Source organism: Tachyglossus aculeatus, chromosome 5, assembly GCF_015852505.1.
Source record: "Tachyglossus aculeatus isolate mTacAcu1 chromosome 5, mTacAcu1.pri, whole genome shotgun sequence".
Taxonomy (NCBI): domain Eukaryota; kingdom Metazoa; phylum Chordata; class Mammalia; order Monotremata; family Tachyglossidae; genus Tachyglossus; species Tachyglossus aculeatus.
In genome coordinates, this window is record NC_052070.1 from 35,016,373 (window position 1) to 35,031,692 (window position 15,320).

Below are 15,320 nucleotides of genomic sequence, written 5' to 3' on the forward strand. Positions count from 1 at the left end.
CTCCGCCACATGTCTGCTGTGTGACTTTGGGCAAGTCACTTAACTTCTCTGAGCCTCAGTTCCCTCATCTGTAAATAGGGACTGACTGTGAGCCCCACGTGGGACAACCTGATCATGTTATATCCCCCCAGTGCTTAGAACAGTGCTTTGCACATAGTAAGTGCTTAACAAATGCCATCATTATTATTATTATTATTGCCCAAAGTCACACAGCTGACAGTTGGCAGGGCCGGGATTCGAACACATGACCCCTAACTCCAAAGCCCGGGCTCTTTCCACTGAGCCACGCTGCTATGGGGCTTTATTTACCACCCTCTGACTCCCTATTTACAGCACTTCTGTCCCTATCCGCGTAATCTTTTAATGTCCGCCTCCCCTTCTAGACTGTAAGCTCGTTGTGGGCAGGGAATGCGGCTGTTACGTTGTACTCTTCGTACAGTGCTCTTCATACAGTTAGCGCTCAACACGATTGATGGACTGATTGACTCTCCCTCACCTCTTCTCCTTCCACCCTCTCAGGTTCCATCCCTTGGGACCTTTCATTCTTTCATTCATTCAATCAAATTTATTGAGCGCTTACTGTGTGCAGAGCACTGTACTAAGCGCTTGGGAAGTCCAAGTTGGCAACACCTAGAGACGGTCCCTACCCAACAGCGGGCTCACGGTCTAGAAGGGGGAGACGGACAACAAAACAAAACATATTAACAAACTAAAATAAATAGAATAGTAAATACATCAAGTAAAATAAATAGAATAATAGATCAGTGCAAACATACATACAGGTGCTGTGGGGAGGGGAAGGAGGTAGGGCAGAGGGGATGGGGAGGGGGAGAGGAAGGAGGGAACCCACTATATGTTGCCAACTTGTACTTCCCAAGCGCTTAGTACAGTGCTCTGCACACAGTAAGCGCTCAATAAATATGATTGATTGATTGAGGGGGCTCAGTCTGAGGAAAAAAACCAGTCATTTTGTGTCAGTTATTCACTCAGTCAGTCAGTCACTCAGTCATTTATTGTCAGTCATTCAGTCAGTCATTTAATCAGGCATTTACTCATTCAGTCATTTATTCAGTCAGTCAGTCATTTATTGTCAGTCACTCAGTCAAACAGTCACTTTCCCTAAGTGTAGTAGCCACTGCAGTAATAATAATAATAATGATGGCATTTGTTAAGCGCTTACTATGTGCAAAGCACTGTTCTAAGCGCTGGGGAGGTTACAAGGTGACCAGGTTGTCCCACGGGAGGCTCACAGTCTCAATCCTCATTTTACAGATGAGGGAACTGAGGCCCAGAGATGTAACGTGACTTGCCCAGAGTCACACAGCTGACAAGTGGCGGAGGCAGGATTTGAACCCATGACCTCTGACTCTAAAGCCCGGGCTCTTTCCACCGAGCCCCAACCCCTACCTGGTTTTAGACTTCCAGGAGGTTAGGATGCCACAAGCTATCCTGTTTTGAAGGCCTGCTAACCTGAAGAGGCAGAAATGGTACAGGATCATCAGTATAGGTATAAGAACAATAAAGCATGATAAGTCCGACACTATTTAAAGTAATAATAATAACTGTGGTATTTGTTAAGCGCTCACTATGGGCTAAGCACTGTACTAAGTGCTGGGTTGGATACAAGATAATTGGGTTGGACACAGCCCCTGTCCCTCATTGGGCTCTTAATCTCCATTTCACAGATGAGGTGACTGAGGCACAGAGAAGTCAAGTGACTTGTCCCAAGTCACACAGCAAATGGCAAAGCTGGGATTAGAACCCAGGTCCGTGCTCTTGCCTTTTTGGGCTTGTGGGCAGGGAATGTGTCTGTTTATTGTTATAGTATACTCTCCCAAGGGCTTAGTACAATGCTTTGCACACAGTAAGCGCTAAATAAATACCACTGAGTGAATGAATGAATGAATAAAAGCTGCCATTCTCTTTCATTCTCCTTTTTAGTTTTAATAAAATGTGATTGAAAATCCAGGAGAAAATTCGATATAAGAACGTTCTACTGTGAGAACTGGATTATAATGAGCAGAAGCTAAGGCATATTATATAATACACGGCCAAGGAATAACTCTGGACCTCATGAGGCCTCATTAAAAGAAGAACGTGAGGAATTTTTCAGGATTTTATTTGGAGGTTTGAGCTGAACTAAATTGCAGCCTAGGAATGTGTGCGGGAAAGTTAATCAGACGCTAGCAATTTGGAATGCTATATTAAAGTTAAGTTTTCCTGATATTATCACTGGGCCTTGCTGATTCTCGAAAGTTTCTGGGGACAGAGGAGGGTCTATTCATTAATCCTGTATTTTAGTAGGAGAGTGCATAGACAAAAGCTGTTTATTAGGTGGGACCGATTTTCCCCTACTCTACCCAGGTGACTTTTTTTGACTTTTTTCCTCCCCAAGCCTAGTTCGAAATGCTCCTCTTCTCATTCGGGCAACTTGATTACTGTGCTAAACCCTCCCTTCAAGCCCACTACAACAGTTACCCTGGTGCGACGGCCGGACAGATAACAATATGGGGGGAAAAACAATAAATGAGACAACCTGTGCTACAAAAAGACAATATATTTATATTCAGCGATCGCCAAGGAGGATCGCTGGATATTTTTAGGAAGGGAGAAAAGACAGAGGAAGAAAACTCGGCAAAAGGAAGGGAAAGAATGCAAATAGATAGCTGTGGAGGAGAATAATCTGTAAACTGTTTATTAGGCAGGACCGATTTTCCCCTACTCTACCCAGGTGACTTTTTTTGACTTTTTTCTTCCCCAAGCCTTGTTCGAAATGCTCCTCTTCTCATTCGGGCATCTTGATTACTGTGCTAAACCCTCCCTCCAAGCCCACTACAACAGTTACCCTGGTGTGACAGCCATACAGATAAAAATGTGGGGGAAAAAAAAATAAATGAGACAACCTGTGCTACAAAAAGACAATACATTTATATTCAGCGATCGCCAAGGAGGATCGCTGGATATTTTTAGGAAGGGAGAAAAGACAGAGGAAGAAAACTCGGGAAAAGGAAGGGAAAGAATGCAAATAGATAGCTGTGGAGGAGAATAATCTGTAAACTGTTTATTAGGCGGAACTGATTTTCCCCTATTCTACCCACGTGACTTTTTTTGACGTTTTTCTTCCCCAAGTCTAGTTCAAAATGCTCCTCTTCTCATTCGGGCATCTTGATTACTGTGCTAAACCCTCCCTCCAAGCCCACTACAACAGTTACCCTGGTGTGACGGCCAGACAGATAAAAATGTGGGGGGAAAAAAAATAAATGAGACAACCTGTGCTACAAAAAGACAATCTATTTATATTCAGCGATCGCCAAGGAGGATCGCTGGATATTTTTAGGAAGGGAGAAAAGACAGAGGAAGAAAACTCGGCAAAAGGAAGGGAAAGAATGCAAATAGATAGCTGTGGAGGAGAATAATCTGTAAACTGTTTATTAGGCAGGACCGATTTTCCCCTATTCTACCCAGGGGACTTTTTTTGACTTTTTTCTTCCCCAAGTCTACTTCGAAATGCCCCTCTTCTCATTCGGGCAACTTGATTACTGTGCTAAGCCCTCCCTCCAAGCCCATTACAACAGTTACCCTGGTGTGACGGCCAGCCAGATAAAAATGTGGGGGGGTAAAAAATAAATAAGATAATCTGTGCTACAAAAAGACAATATATTTATATTCAGCGATCGCCAAGGAGGATCGCTGGATATTTTTAGGAAGGGAGACAAGACAGAGGAAGAAAACTCGGCAAAAGGAAGGGAAAGAATGCAAATAGATAGCTGGGGAGGAGAATAATCAGTAAACTGTGGTTAAAGAAGCATGAATCCTTTCAGCAGACAAGGGGCAGGGGGGAAGGAGAGTTTTGAGGCCTACCATGGACACCAACTGCTCAGGAGGCAGTACATAACAGCTCAAAACTTTATGTTTTCAGTGTTCCGCACACACTCCTAACAATCTTGGCCCGGGCCGAGTGGTGGACGTCAATCAATCAATGGTATTTATTGACCGTTTCATGTTTGCAGAGCACCCTACTAAGCGCTTGGGAGAGTACCATATAATATAGACTCCCACTCCCACTTTATGGGCTCCCACGTGCCTCTGCTCTCTTTCCTATTTATTTATTTTATTTTGTTAGTATGTTTGGTTTTGTTCTCTGTCTCCCCCTTTTAGACTGTGAGCCCACTGTTGGGTAGGGACTGTATATGTTGCCAACTTGGATTTCCCAAGCGCTTAGTACAGTGCTCTGCACACAGTAAGCACTCAATAAATACGACATTGATTGATTGATTGATTTTCTACCCCCCGGATATTTGGTTCCCCTTCTCCTCGGCTCCCCTTCCCTTCTGCTTCACCTTGATTCACTCGTTTTGCTCTTTCCCCTCTTCCCCTCCCCACAGCACTTATGTGTAGATCTATAATTCTGTTTATACTGATGCCTGTTTACTTGTTCTGATGTCTGTCTCCCGCCACCCCCAAGACTGTAAACCCGTTGCGGGCAGGGAATGTCTTTATTATTGTATTGTACTTTCCAAGCACTTAGTACAGTGCTCTGCACACAGTAAGTGCTCAATAAATATCATTGAATGAATAATATAGACACACACACCCTACTCACAATGAGTGATTTCTGTAATAGCCACCTGATGCTGAAGGCTATGATGCCACTAAGAGACTCCAAAAGAAAAAAAAAACCCACATCGCTAAATAATAAATAGCCATCGTACCATCTGTGGTGTTTGTTCAGCGCTTACTATGTGCCAAGCACTGTGCTACATATGGGGTCAGATAAAGGTCAGATAAAGTCCCCGTAACATCCGGGGATCCCATGCTAAGTAGAAGGGAGGGTGGGTACAGCGCTTTGCACATAGTAAGCGCTTAACAAATACCATTATTATTATTATCTCCATTTCACAGGCAAGAAAACTGAGGTAAGGGGAAATCCAGTGACTTGTCCAAGGTCACACAACAGGCAAGTGGCAGAGGAGGGAACAGAACGAAGGCTCTCTGTCTCCCAGGTTTGTGCTCTTTCCACAAGTAGGCCACGTCGCTTCTCGTCTTTCCGGCCCCGTGGAGGTTGATGACATTTTTAGATAGAGATGTTATCCCTGTCATCATCATCATCATCATCAATCGTATTTACTGAGCGCTTACTGTGTGCAGAGCACTGTACTAAGCGCTTCGGAAGTACAAGTTGGCAACATCTAGAGACAGTCCCTACCCAACAGTGGGCTCACAGTCTAAAAGGGGGAGACAGAGAACAAAACCAAACATACTAACAAAAGAAAATAAATAGAATAGATATGTACAAGTAAAATAAATAAATAGAGTAATAAATATGTACAAACATATATACATATATACAGGTGCTGTGGGGAAGGGAAGGAAAGGAGGTAAGATGGGGGGATGGAGAGGGGGACGAGGGGGAGAGGAAGGAAGGGGCTCAGTCTGGGAAGGCCTCCTGGAGGAGGTGAGCTCTCAGTAGGGCCTTGAAGGGAGGAAGAGAGCTAGCTTGGCGGAGGGGCAGAGGGAGGGCATTCCAGGCCTGGGGGATGACGTGGGCCGGGGGTCGATGGCGGGCTCGGGGGGTCGCGTAACTAATTCTACGGATTTTGAGATCTCCTTAGTTTCATTTTCATTCACACTGACGACCTGTCCAGAGGTTTGGTGGGAGGCCCAAAGAGGGCGGGAGGCCCGCTCAAAGTTATTCGACCCGGCCGACGGCTGAGCCAAAAGTTGAAACCAACATCCCAGTCTTTTAGACTGTGAGCCCACTGTTGGGTAGGGACTGTCTCTATATGTTGCCAATTTGTACTTCCCAAGCGCTTAGTACAGTGCTCTGCACACAGTAAGTGTGCTCAATAAATACGATTGATGATCCCAGGCCCACCAGTTATTTTCCCATTAAAATGGCAGTCGATATTTTTAGATTTGTCGGACGAAAGGACCTGCGTGAATGGAGCAGCGGGGTCCAGGGGCTAGAGCACGGGCCCGAGAATCAGAAGGTGATGGGTTCTAATCCAGGCTCCACCGCTTGTCTGCTGTGTGGCCTTGGGCAGGTCACTTCACTTCTCTGGGCCAGACTGAGCCCCCTTTTTCATTCATTCAGTCGTATTTATTGAGCGCTTACTGTGTGCAGAGTTCTGTACTAAGCGCTTGGGAAGTACAAGTTGGCAACATAGAGAGACAGTCCCTACCCAATCAATCAATCAATCAATCAATCGTATTTATTGAGCGCTTACTTTGTGCAGAGCATTGTACCAAGCCCTTGGGAAGTACAAGTTGGCAACATAGAGAGACGGTCCCTACCCAACAGTGGGCTCACAGTCTAGAAGGGGGAGACAGAGAACAAAACGAAACATATTAACAAAATAAAATAATTAGATTAAACATGTACAAATAAAATAGAGTAATAAATACGTTTTTCCTCTCCTCCTCCCCATCCCCCCAGCCCTACCTCCTTCCGCTCCCCACAGCACTTGTATATATATTTGTACAGATTTATTACTCTATTTATTTTACTTGTACATATTTACTATTCTATTTATTGTGTTAATGATGTGCATGCAGCTTTAATTCTATCTGTTCTGATGATTTTGACACCTATCCACATGTTTCATTTTGTTTTCTGTCTCCCCCTTCTAGACTGTGAGCCCGTTGTTGGGTGGGGACCATCTCTGTATGTTGCCGACTTGTACTTCCCAAGCGCTTAGTACAGTGCCCTGCAAATAGTAAGCACTCAATAAATACGATTGAATGAATGAATGGGCCTCAGTTACCTCATCGGTAAAATGGGGATTAAGACTGTGAGCCCCACGTGGGACAGGTACTGTGTCCAACCCGATTACCTTGTATCTACCCCTGTCTTAGTACAGTGTCTGCCACATAATAAGCGCTTAAAAAAAGAAATATATGTGCAGACGTCTGCGCAGGTATGAAAACGGCCATTGATGAAGTCAAAATAATCTGTGTATTCTAGTTTTTCGGACATACCTTCCTTTGAAGTCTTTCAGTTTCACATTCAAAATATTCTCTCTCCTCTTTGGTTTGGCACTGAGTCTCTCCCAGAACGGACTCTAACTCTTCATTCCGTTCCACCAGATCTTCATGTTCCCGTTGAAGCTTTTGGAGCTTATAAAGGAGCTCGGCGTTCCGGCACTCTCGTTCTTCGATTGCCTTCTGACACCTAAAACAAAATATGGGGGAACCACACAGGGGAACCTTATCACAAACAAGACTTTCCCCAACCACAAAAGCCTATTTCTTTCAGACTGGTACCTCCATTATCCTTTTCAGCACATCCTCCTTGGCTGAAAGCTTCTGGGGTAGCAGCCCAGGGGCCCAAATTGAGGGGAATTCCCCACCTCCTTCTTGTCCTTAAGCAGAATTATTATTATTATTAATAATAATAACAATAATAGTGATATTTATTAAGCACTTACTACAACAACCCTTTTCGGCGTGAGATTTTGGGGAAAATGGCTCCTGTTCATTTTTTTTTAACATCATCATCAATCGTATTTATTGAGCGCTTACTATGTGCAGAGCACTGTACTAAGCGCTTGGGAAGTACAAATTGGCAACATATAGAGACAGTCCCTACCCAACAGTGGGCTCACAGTCCAAAAGGGGGAGAACATGGTTTAACATGGTTGCAATGGGAATTCTGTTGGTTTTTAATTACGGCTGCAGTGGTAATTCGTGCCACGGAGCTCACCTCTTATGAAGGATTTCATGGCTGTGTTGATTTGGGTCTGCTTCACATGAAAAGCACTTTCCTTCTTGGTTCTTTTTATCCTACCAAAAAAAATAATAAGGTAATATCATGACAGCACAAGTTGTCATCAATACGAACAGAGTCCTCTGTATTTTCAAGGACTCAGCATTCACTCATTCATTCAATCGTATTTATTGAGCGCTTACTGTGTGCAGAGCACTGTACTAAGCGCTTGGGAAGTACAAGCATATTTCTCTAAATACTAATCCCTCTCAAAAATCTGGAATAGCATTTGACAGTGATGATCTTTCAGCTCTAAACTCCAGGTCTGATTCCTGCCTGACTGCCAGAAGTTACACCTGAACTTATAAATACTTCATTGATTCGTTTCCAAAGAGCCAAATTCCCTCATAAAAGGTCACGAGAAAGAGTATTCTAATCTGCCATCTAGTATGGAGAATGAATGCTCTGCGATTTTTTATTTTCCTTCTTGCTAGAAACTCAGGTACTTCCTGGAAACGGACTCCATCCTTTCTCCTATGTGTGTGTATCTAACTCCGTGTGCTGTATTTTTTTCCCAATATACTTTTTTTTCTATAATTTGTTAGCAATTATCTTTGTCTCACTGGGATTTAATGATGTTTATTATTATTTTCACAACAATTAATAATATTTGTTACGTGCTTATCACGTGTCAAGCGCTGTACTAAGCGCTGCAGTAGATACAAGATAATCATACGATTGAATGAATGAATACAGTGACTTGCCCAAGGTCATACAGCAGACAGTGGCAGAGGGCAGAGGTGGGATTAGAAAGCACTCCATAAGTATGATTGAATGATGAATGATTAGAACCCAGGTCCTCAGAGTCCCAGTAATAATAATAATGGTATTTGTTAAGCACTTACTATGTGCCAAGCACTGTTCTAAGCGCTGAGATAGATGCAAGGTGATCAGGTTGTCCCACGTGGGGCTCCCAGTCTTCATCCCCATTTTACAGATGAGGGAACTGAGGCCCAGAGAAGTGTAAGGACTTGTCCAAGGTCACACAGTAGGCAAGTCGAGGCCTTCCCAGACTGAGCCCCCTTTGTCCTCTCCTCCTCCCCATCCCCCCCGGAGGAGATGAGGTAACTGAGGCCCAGAGAAGTGAAGTGACATGCCCAAGGACACACAGAAGACACGTGGCAGAGCTGGCATTAGAACCCATAACCTTCTGACTCTCAGGCGCGTGCTCTAGCCACTACGCCATGCTGCTTCCCTGCTACACCACATGAAGAGTTGGTAGATGTTCGTTGCCCACAGTGAGCTTACAGTCTGGTGGGGAGACACATTAATGTAAATAGATCATTTAGAATATATTATTTATAGATACGCATACAGATATCGCCATAGGGTTGTCGCCTTCATACGAAAAAGGTCAGTGCCTTTCTTTTTCAGTACTCTTAAGTCTCACCAGGGTTAGGAGTTAGAACAGTCCTTCCCCTCTCCATCCCCCCCTTCTACCTCCTTCCCCTCCCCACAGCACCTGTTTATATGTATATATGTTTGTACAGATTTATTACTCTATTCCTTCATTTTATTTGTGCATATTTATTCTACTTATTTTATTTTGTTAATACGTCTTGTTTTGTTGTCTGTCTCCCCCTTCTAGACTGTGAACCCGCTGCTGGGTAGGGACCGTCTCTATGTGTTGCCGACTTGGACTTCCCAAGCGCTTAGTACAGTGCTCTGCACACAGTAAGCGCTCAATAAATACGATTGAAAGAATCCCCCCGCCCTACCTCCTTCCCCTCCCCACAGCACCTGTATATATGTTTGTACAGATTTATTACTCTATTTTACTTGTACATATCTACTATTCTATTTATTCTGTTAATGATGTGCATCTAGCTTTATTTCTATCTACTGTGATGACTTGACACCTGTCCACATGTTTTGTTTTGTTGTCTGTCTCCCCCTCCTAGACTGTGAGCCCATTTTTGGGTAGGGACCGTCTCTATGTGTTGCCAACTTGGACTTCCCAAGCGCTTAGTACAGTGCTTTGCACACAGTAAGTGCTCAATAAATACAATTGAATGAATGAATGAATGAATGTCCTATCTGGAGCTCACAGTCTAAGTATGAATCAGGTACTGAATCTCTATTTTGTAGATGAGGGAACAGAGGCCCAGAGAAGTTAAGTGATTGCCCAAGGTCACACAGCAGGTACATGGTGGAGCTGGAATTAGAACTCAGGTCCTCTGACTCTCGGGCCCGTGCTTTTCTTACTAGCCCAGGCTGTTGCCAATTGTCAGCTGTGTGACCTTGGGCAAGTCACTTCACTTCTCTGGGCCTCAGTTCCCTCATCCGTAAAATGGGGATGAAGACTGGGAGCCCCACGTGGGACAACCTGATCACCCTGTATTCCCCCAGCGCTTAGAACAGTGCTTTGCACATAGTAAGCGCTTAACAAACGCCATCATCATTATTATTATTATTATTGAATCATAATCAAGAATACATTTTTTTCTAGACTACTTGATCGATAGTTCCTTAGTCTTTAATTAGAGGAATTTATCATCTTATCACTTTTGTGTGTCCGTTTACGCTGTTGTATTGTATTCTCCCAAGCACCTAGTACAGTGCTCTGCACTCAGTAAGCACTCAACAAATTATTTATAACCTCTTCTTCGACTTGTGAAAATCACTTCAAATTCTAAACTTGCTGGTTACGGGGTGATTTTTAAAATTGTGGCATCATTTCAAATCTTAATCTTGCCGGTTACAGTAGGAATGTTTTAAATCACGGAATCTCAGAAGGGGCTGTGGAATGAAATTCCTGGCCAGCAGACCACATTCCACTAGGAGTGTATTTGGATTTTCACCCTTTATTCATCCCTCCCTCGGCCCCACAGCAGAAGTAGCGTGGATCAGTGGAAAGAGCCCGGGCTTTGGAGTCAGAGGTCATGGGTTCAAATCCCAGCTCCGCCAATTGTCAGCTGTGTGACTTCAGGCAAGTCACTTAACTTGGGGATTAACACTGTGAGCCCCCGTGGGACAACATGATCACCTTGTAACCACCCCGGCGCTTAGAAAAGTGCTTGGCACATAGTAAGCGCTTAATGAATGTCATTATTATCATTATTATTATTATTATTATAGCCATAATTTACTTCTTTATATTAATATCTACCCCTTTAGACTGTAAGCTCCTGGAGAGCAGGGGACATATCTACCAACTCTGTTATATTGTACTCTCCCAAGTGCTTAGTACAGTGCTCTGCACATAGTAAGCGCTCAAATAAATACGACTGGTTGATTGTACACACCATTAGAACAGATGTTTCCCTTGCCGGCTCTGTCGCACCATAAGTCTCCCATTGTTCAAAAAATGGTACGTTCTCTTGTTAAAAATACCTGCATTGTGTGTTCAGGACTTGCATTCTGCCTGGGAAAGAGGAGTCCAGCTTTCTCATTCTCCTGGTACTTAGAAATTTCTTCTTTAAGTTTCGTAACCTGAAATAGAAAAACGACTTCCCCGTGGATATCTCAGTTCTCCAAAATCAAACCAAAATCGACACAAACAAGCAAGGATACATGACAGATGAATTCAAACTACGGCCAAACAGGCACAGAATCTAAAAGTAGGAACAAATTAAAACTAGAACTAGAAGTATTTCAAAACGGTACCGAGTCATCCAGTTCCCACTGAAAACAGCGAAAACGATATTCTGAATTTAGTGTGCTAAATATTTACTCTCACTCATTAAACTACACGATGAAAACAAACCACCTTGGAGGCATCCAAGTACCAAATAAGAGCATCTTATCAACGACATGGCTGCCTGACATGAAAACCCAAAGGTTCTACCGCTTTCAGAAGCCACGTCCAGCGCAGAAAACTACACACTGCACTTTGGAGTCACGTTTCTGTCTATCACGTTCCCAAAGAATGGGTTCACTCCCTTGAATCTGCCTCTCTACTGCACATAGTAAGGGCTCAATAAATACGATTGATTGATTGATTATCCACCATGTCCTTCTAACCCTTGTGTTGTGTAGGTGGTGGGATTAGATGACTTTTGGCGGAAAACCACGGGCAGTGAGGTTTTCTGCTTTCTAAGCAGTATCGGGGGCTACATCTAATTCTCACGTGTGTTTTCTCTCCACCCTCTTAAAGATCACCAATGATCTCCTTCTTGCCAAATCCAATGGCCTCTAGTCCACCTTAGCCTTCCTCGACCTCGAAGCTGCCGTTGACGTGGTCGACCACCCTCTTCTGGGAACATTATCCAACCTCGGTCTTCACTGCCTCTGTCCTCTCCTGGTTCACTCATTCAAGCGTATTTATTGAGCGCTTACTGTGTGCAGAGCACTGTACTAAGCACTTGGGAAGTACAACTCAGGTCCTGGTTCTCCTCCTATCTCTCTGGCCGCTCATTCTCAGTCTCTTTAGCGGGCTCCTCCTCTGCCTCCCACCCCCTAATTGTGGGAGTCCTTCAAGTTCTGGGTCCCCTTCTAATCTCCACCTACCCCCACTCCCTTGGAGAACTCATTCACTCCCACGACTTCAACTACCACCTTTATGTGGATGATTCCCAAATCTACATCTCCGGCCCTGATGATCCCTCTTCCTCCCTGCAGCCTCGCATTTCCTCTGCCTTCAAGGCATTCTCTACTTGGAGGTCCCGCCGTCACCTCAAACTTAACGTGACTGAAACAGAACTCCTGATCTTCCCACCCAAACCCCGTCTCCTTCCCCTGATTTTCCCATCCCGTCACCATCCTTCCTGTCTCACAAGCCTGTAACCTTGGCATTCTCCTTGACTCATTCATTCATTCATTCAATCATCATCATCATCATCAATCGTATTTATTGAGCGCTTACTATGTGCAGAGCACTGTACTAAGTGCTTGGGAAGTACAAATTGGCAACATATAGAGACAGTCCCTACCCAACCGTGGGCTCACAGTCTAAAAGGGGAAGACAGAGAACAAAACCAAACATACTAACAAAATAAAATAAATAGAACAGATATGTACAAGTAAAATAAATAAATAAATAGAGTAATAAATATGTACAAACATATATACATTCAATCGTGTGCAGAGCACTGTACTAAGTGCTTGGGAAGTACAAGTTGACTTGTAAGGCTCCTGACAGGACAAGACTCCTCTCGCTCATTCAACCCACATATTCAATCCATCGCTAGCCCTGTCGGTTTGGCCTTCAGAGCATCGCTAAAATCGGCCCTTTCCTCTCCATCCAAACTGCTGCCACGTTAATCCAAGCACTTATCGTATCCCGCCTTAATTACTGGACCAGCCTCCTTGCAGACCACCCAGTCTCCTGTCTCTCCTCCCTCCAGTCCATACCTCTCTCTGCTGCCTGGGTCATTTTTCTACCCAAACGTTCAGGCCATGTTTCCCCACTCCTCAAGAAACTCCAGTGATCGCCCATCCACCACCGCATCGAAGAAAAACTCCTTACCGTGGGCTTTAAAGCAGTCCATCACCTTGCCTCATCCTACCTCACCTCGCTAACTCTTCTACTACAGCTCAGATCACACACTTCACTCCTCTCATGCTAACTTCCTCAATTCACCTAGATCTCGTCCGTCTCGCTGCCAACCTATTATTCTTACGGGGCCGATCTAGTCCCAGACCCGCAGCAGCAGATCTCTGAGCTGACCGTGATGACCGAGCAAATAAACAGAGATCACCAGAATGCTCAGAAGCGGGTGAGTGAACTCCCTCCCCCTCTATATAATAATTATTAATAATAATGACCAGAATGATAACGGTATTTGTTAAGCGCTTGCTATGTGCCAGGCACTGTACTAAGCAGTGGGTGGATACAAGCAAATCAGGGTGGACACAGTCCTTGTCCCACATGGGGCTCACAGTCCCTCAGATGAGGTAACTGAGGCCCAGAGAGGTGAAGTGACTTTCCCAAGGTCACACAGCGGACAAGTGACAGTCCTCTCCCCCTCCCCATCCCCCTGTCCTACCTCCTTCCCCTCCCCACAGCACCTGTATATATGTTTGTACAGATTTATTACTCTATTTATTTTACTTGTACATATTTACTATTTTATTTATTTTTATTATGTCCATCTAGCTTTACTTCTATTTATTCTGATGACGTCACCTGTTCACATGTTTTGCTTCGTTGTCTGTCTCCCCCTTCTAGACTGAGAGCCCATTGTTGGGTAGGGACCGTCTGTATATGTTGCCAACTTGTACTTCCCAAGCGCTTAGTCCAGTGCTCTGCACACAGTAAGCGCTCAATAAATACGACTGAATGAATGAATGAACCTCCCACCCACGTTCTGCCTCCGGCCTGGAACGCCCTCCCTCTTCGTATCCGACGGACAATTACTCTCCCTCGCTTCAAACTCTTATTGAAGACACATCTCCTTCAAGAGGCCTTCCCTGACTAAACCCTCTTTTCTTTTTCTTCTACTTCCTTCTGTGTCACCCTGATCTGCTCCCCTTAATCTTCCCCCTCCACCAGCCCCACAGCACTTATGTACATTTGTTTATATTTGTTTATATTAAAGTCTGTTTCCCCCTCTAGACTGTAAACTCACTGTGGGCAGGGAATGTGTCTCCTATATCATTATATTGTATTCTCCCAAGTACATTATGTTGGTATTACTGATCATAATCCTGATAATAAACCTGATCCTCCCTTCAAAGCCCTACTGAGAGCTCACCTCCTCCAGGAGGCCTTCCCAGACTGAGCCCCCCTTTTCCTCTCCTCCCTCCCTTCCCTACCTCCTTCCCCTCCCCACAGCACCTGTATATATGTTTGTACAGATTTATTACTCTATTTATTTTACCTGTACATATTTACTATTCTACTTAATGATGTGCATCTAGCTTTATTTCTACTTATTCGATGACTTGACACCTGTCCACATATTTTGTTTTGTTGTCTGTCTCCCCCTTCTAGACTGTGAGCCCCTTGTTGGGTAGGGACCGTCTCTATATGATGCCAACTTGGACTTCCCAAGCGCTTAGTCCAGTGCTCTGCACACAGTAAGCGCTCAATAAATACGACAATGAATGAATGAATGATGATATTTGTTAAGTGCTTACTACGTGCCGGCACTGTACTAAGAGCTGGGGTGCTTACAAGCAAATTGGGTTGGACACAGTCCCTATCCCCCATGGGGCTCACGGTCTTTATCCCATTTTACAGATGAGGTACGAGAGGCCCAGAGAAGTGAAGTGACTTGCTCAAGGTCATACAGCAGACAAGTGGCGGGGGCAGGATTAGAACCCAGGGCATGCTGTCTCCCTGGGCCGTACTCTATCCACCAGGCCATGCTGCTTCTGGGCTGAGGGGTGGGTGGCTAGCGAGTGCTTAAAGGGTACAGAAGGGAGAGGGAGTAGGAGAAAAGACGGCATAATCGGGGAAGGCCTCTTGACTCCTCTGCAATCAATCAATTAGTTGATTTGATTGATCATTGATTGATTCAGTTTTTCTTTAATTTCACTGTGTTCAATCATTCTATACTGCAGATTTTCCCCGTTTTTACTGATAGTGAATAATCACAATAACAATGATAATAACAATAATAATGGTAGTATTTGTTAAACACTTACAATGTCAGTGCTTAGAACAGTGCTT

General features: G+C 44.3%; 1 protein-coding gene across 1 annotated transcript in view; it reads right to left on the reverse strand.

Annotated features, from left to right (window-relative positions):
- The window catches only part of CCDC30 (coiled-coil domain containing 30), a 145,734-nt gene that overhangs the window by 88,170 nt on the left and 42,244 nt on the right, over positions 1 to 15,320 (reverse strand). Inside the window, exons 9-11 of the mRNA XM_038746187.1 lie at positions 11,099 to 11,197; positions 7,703 to 7,782; positions 6,979 to 7,171 (exon numbers count right to left, since the gene is read on the reverse strand). Of these exons, the coding sequence (XP_038602115.1) occupies positions 6,979 to 7,171; positions 7,703 to 7,782; positions 11,099 to 11,197 (372 nt within the window). The remainder of the gene's footprint in view (positions 1 to 6,978; positions 7,172 to 7,702; positions 7,783 to 11,098; positions 11,198 to 15,320) is intronic.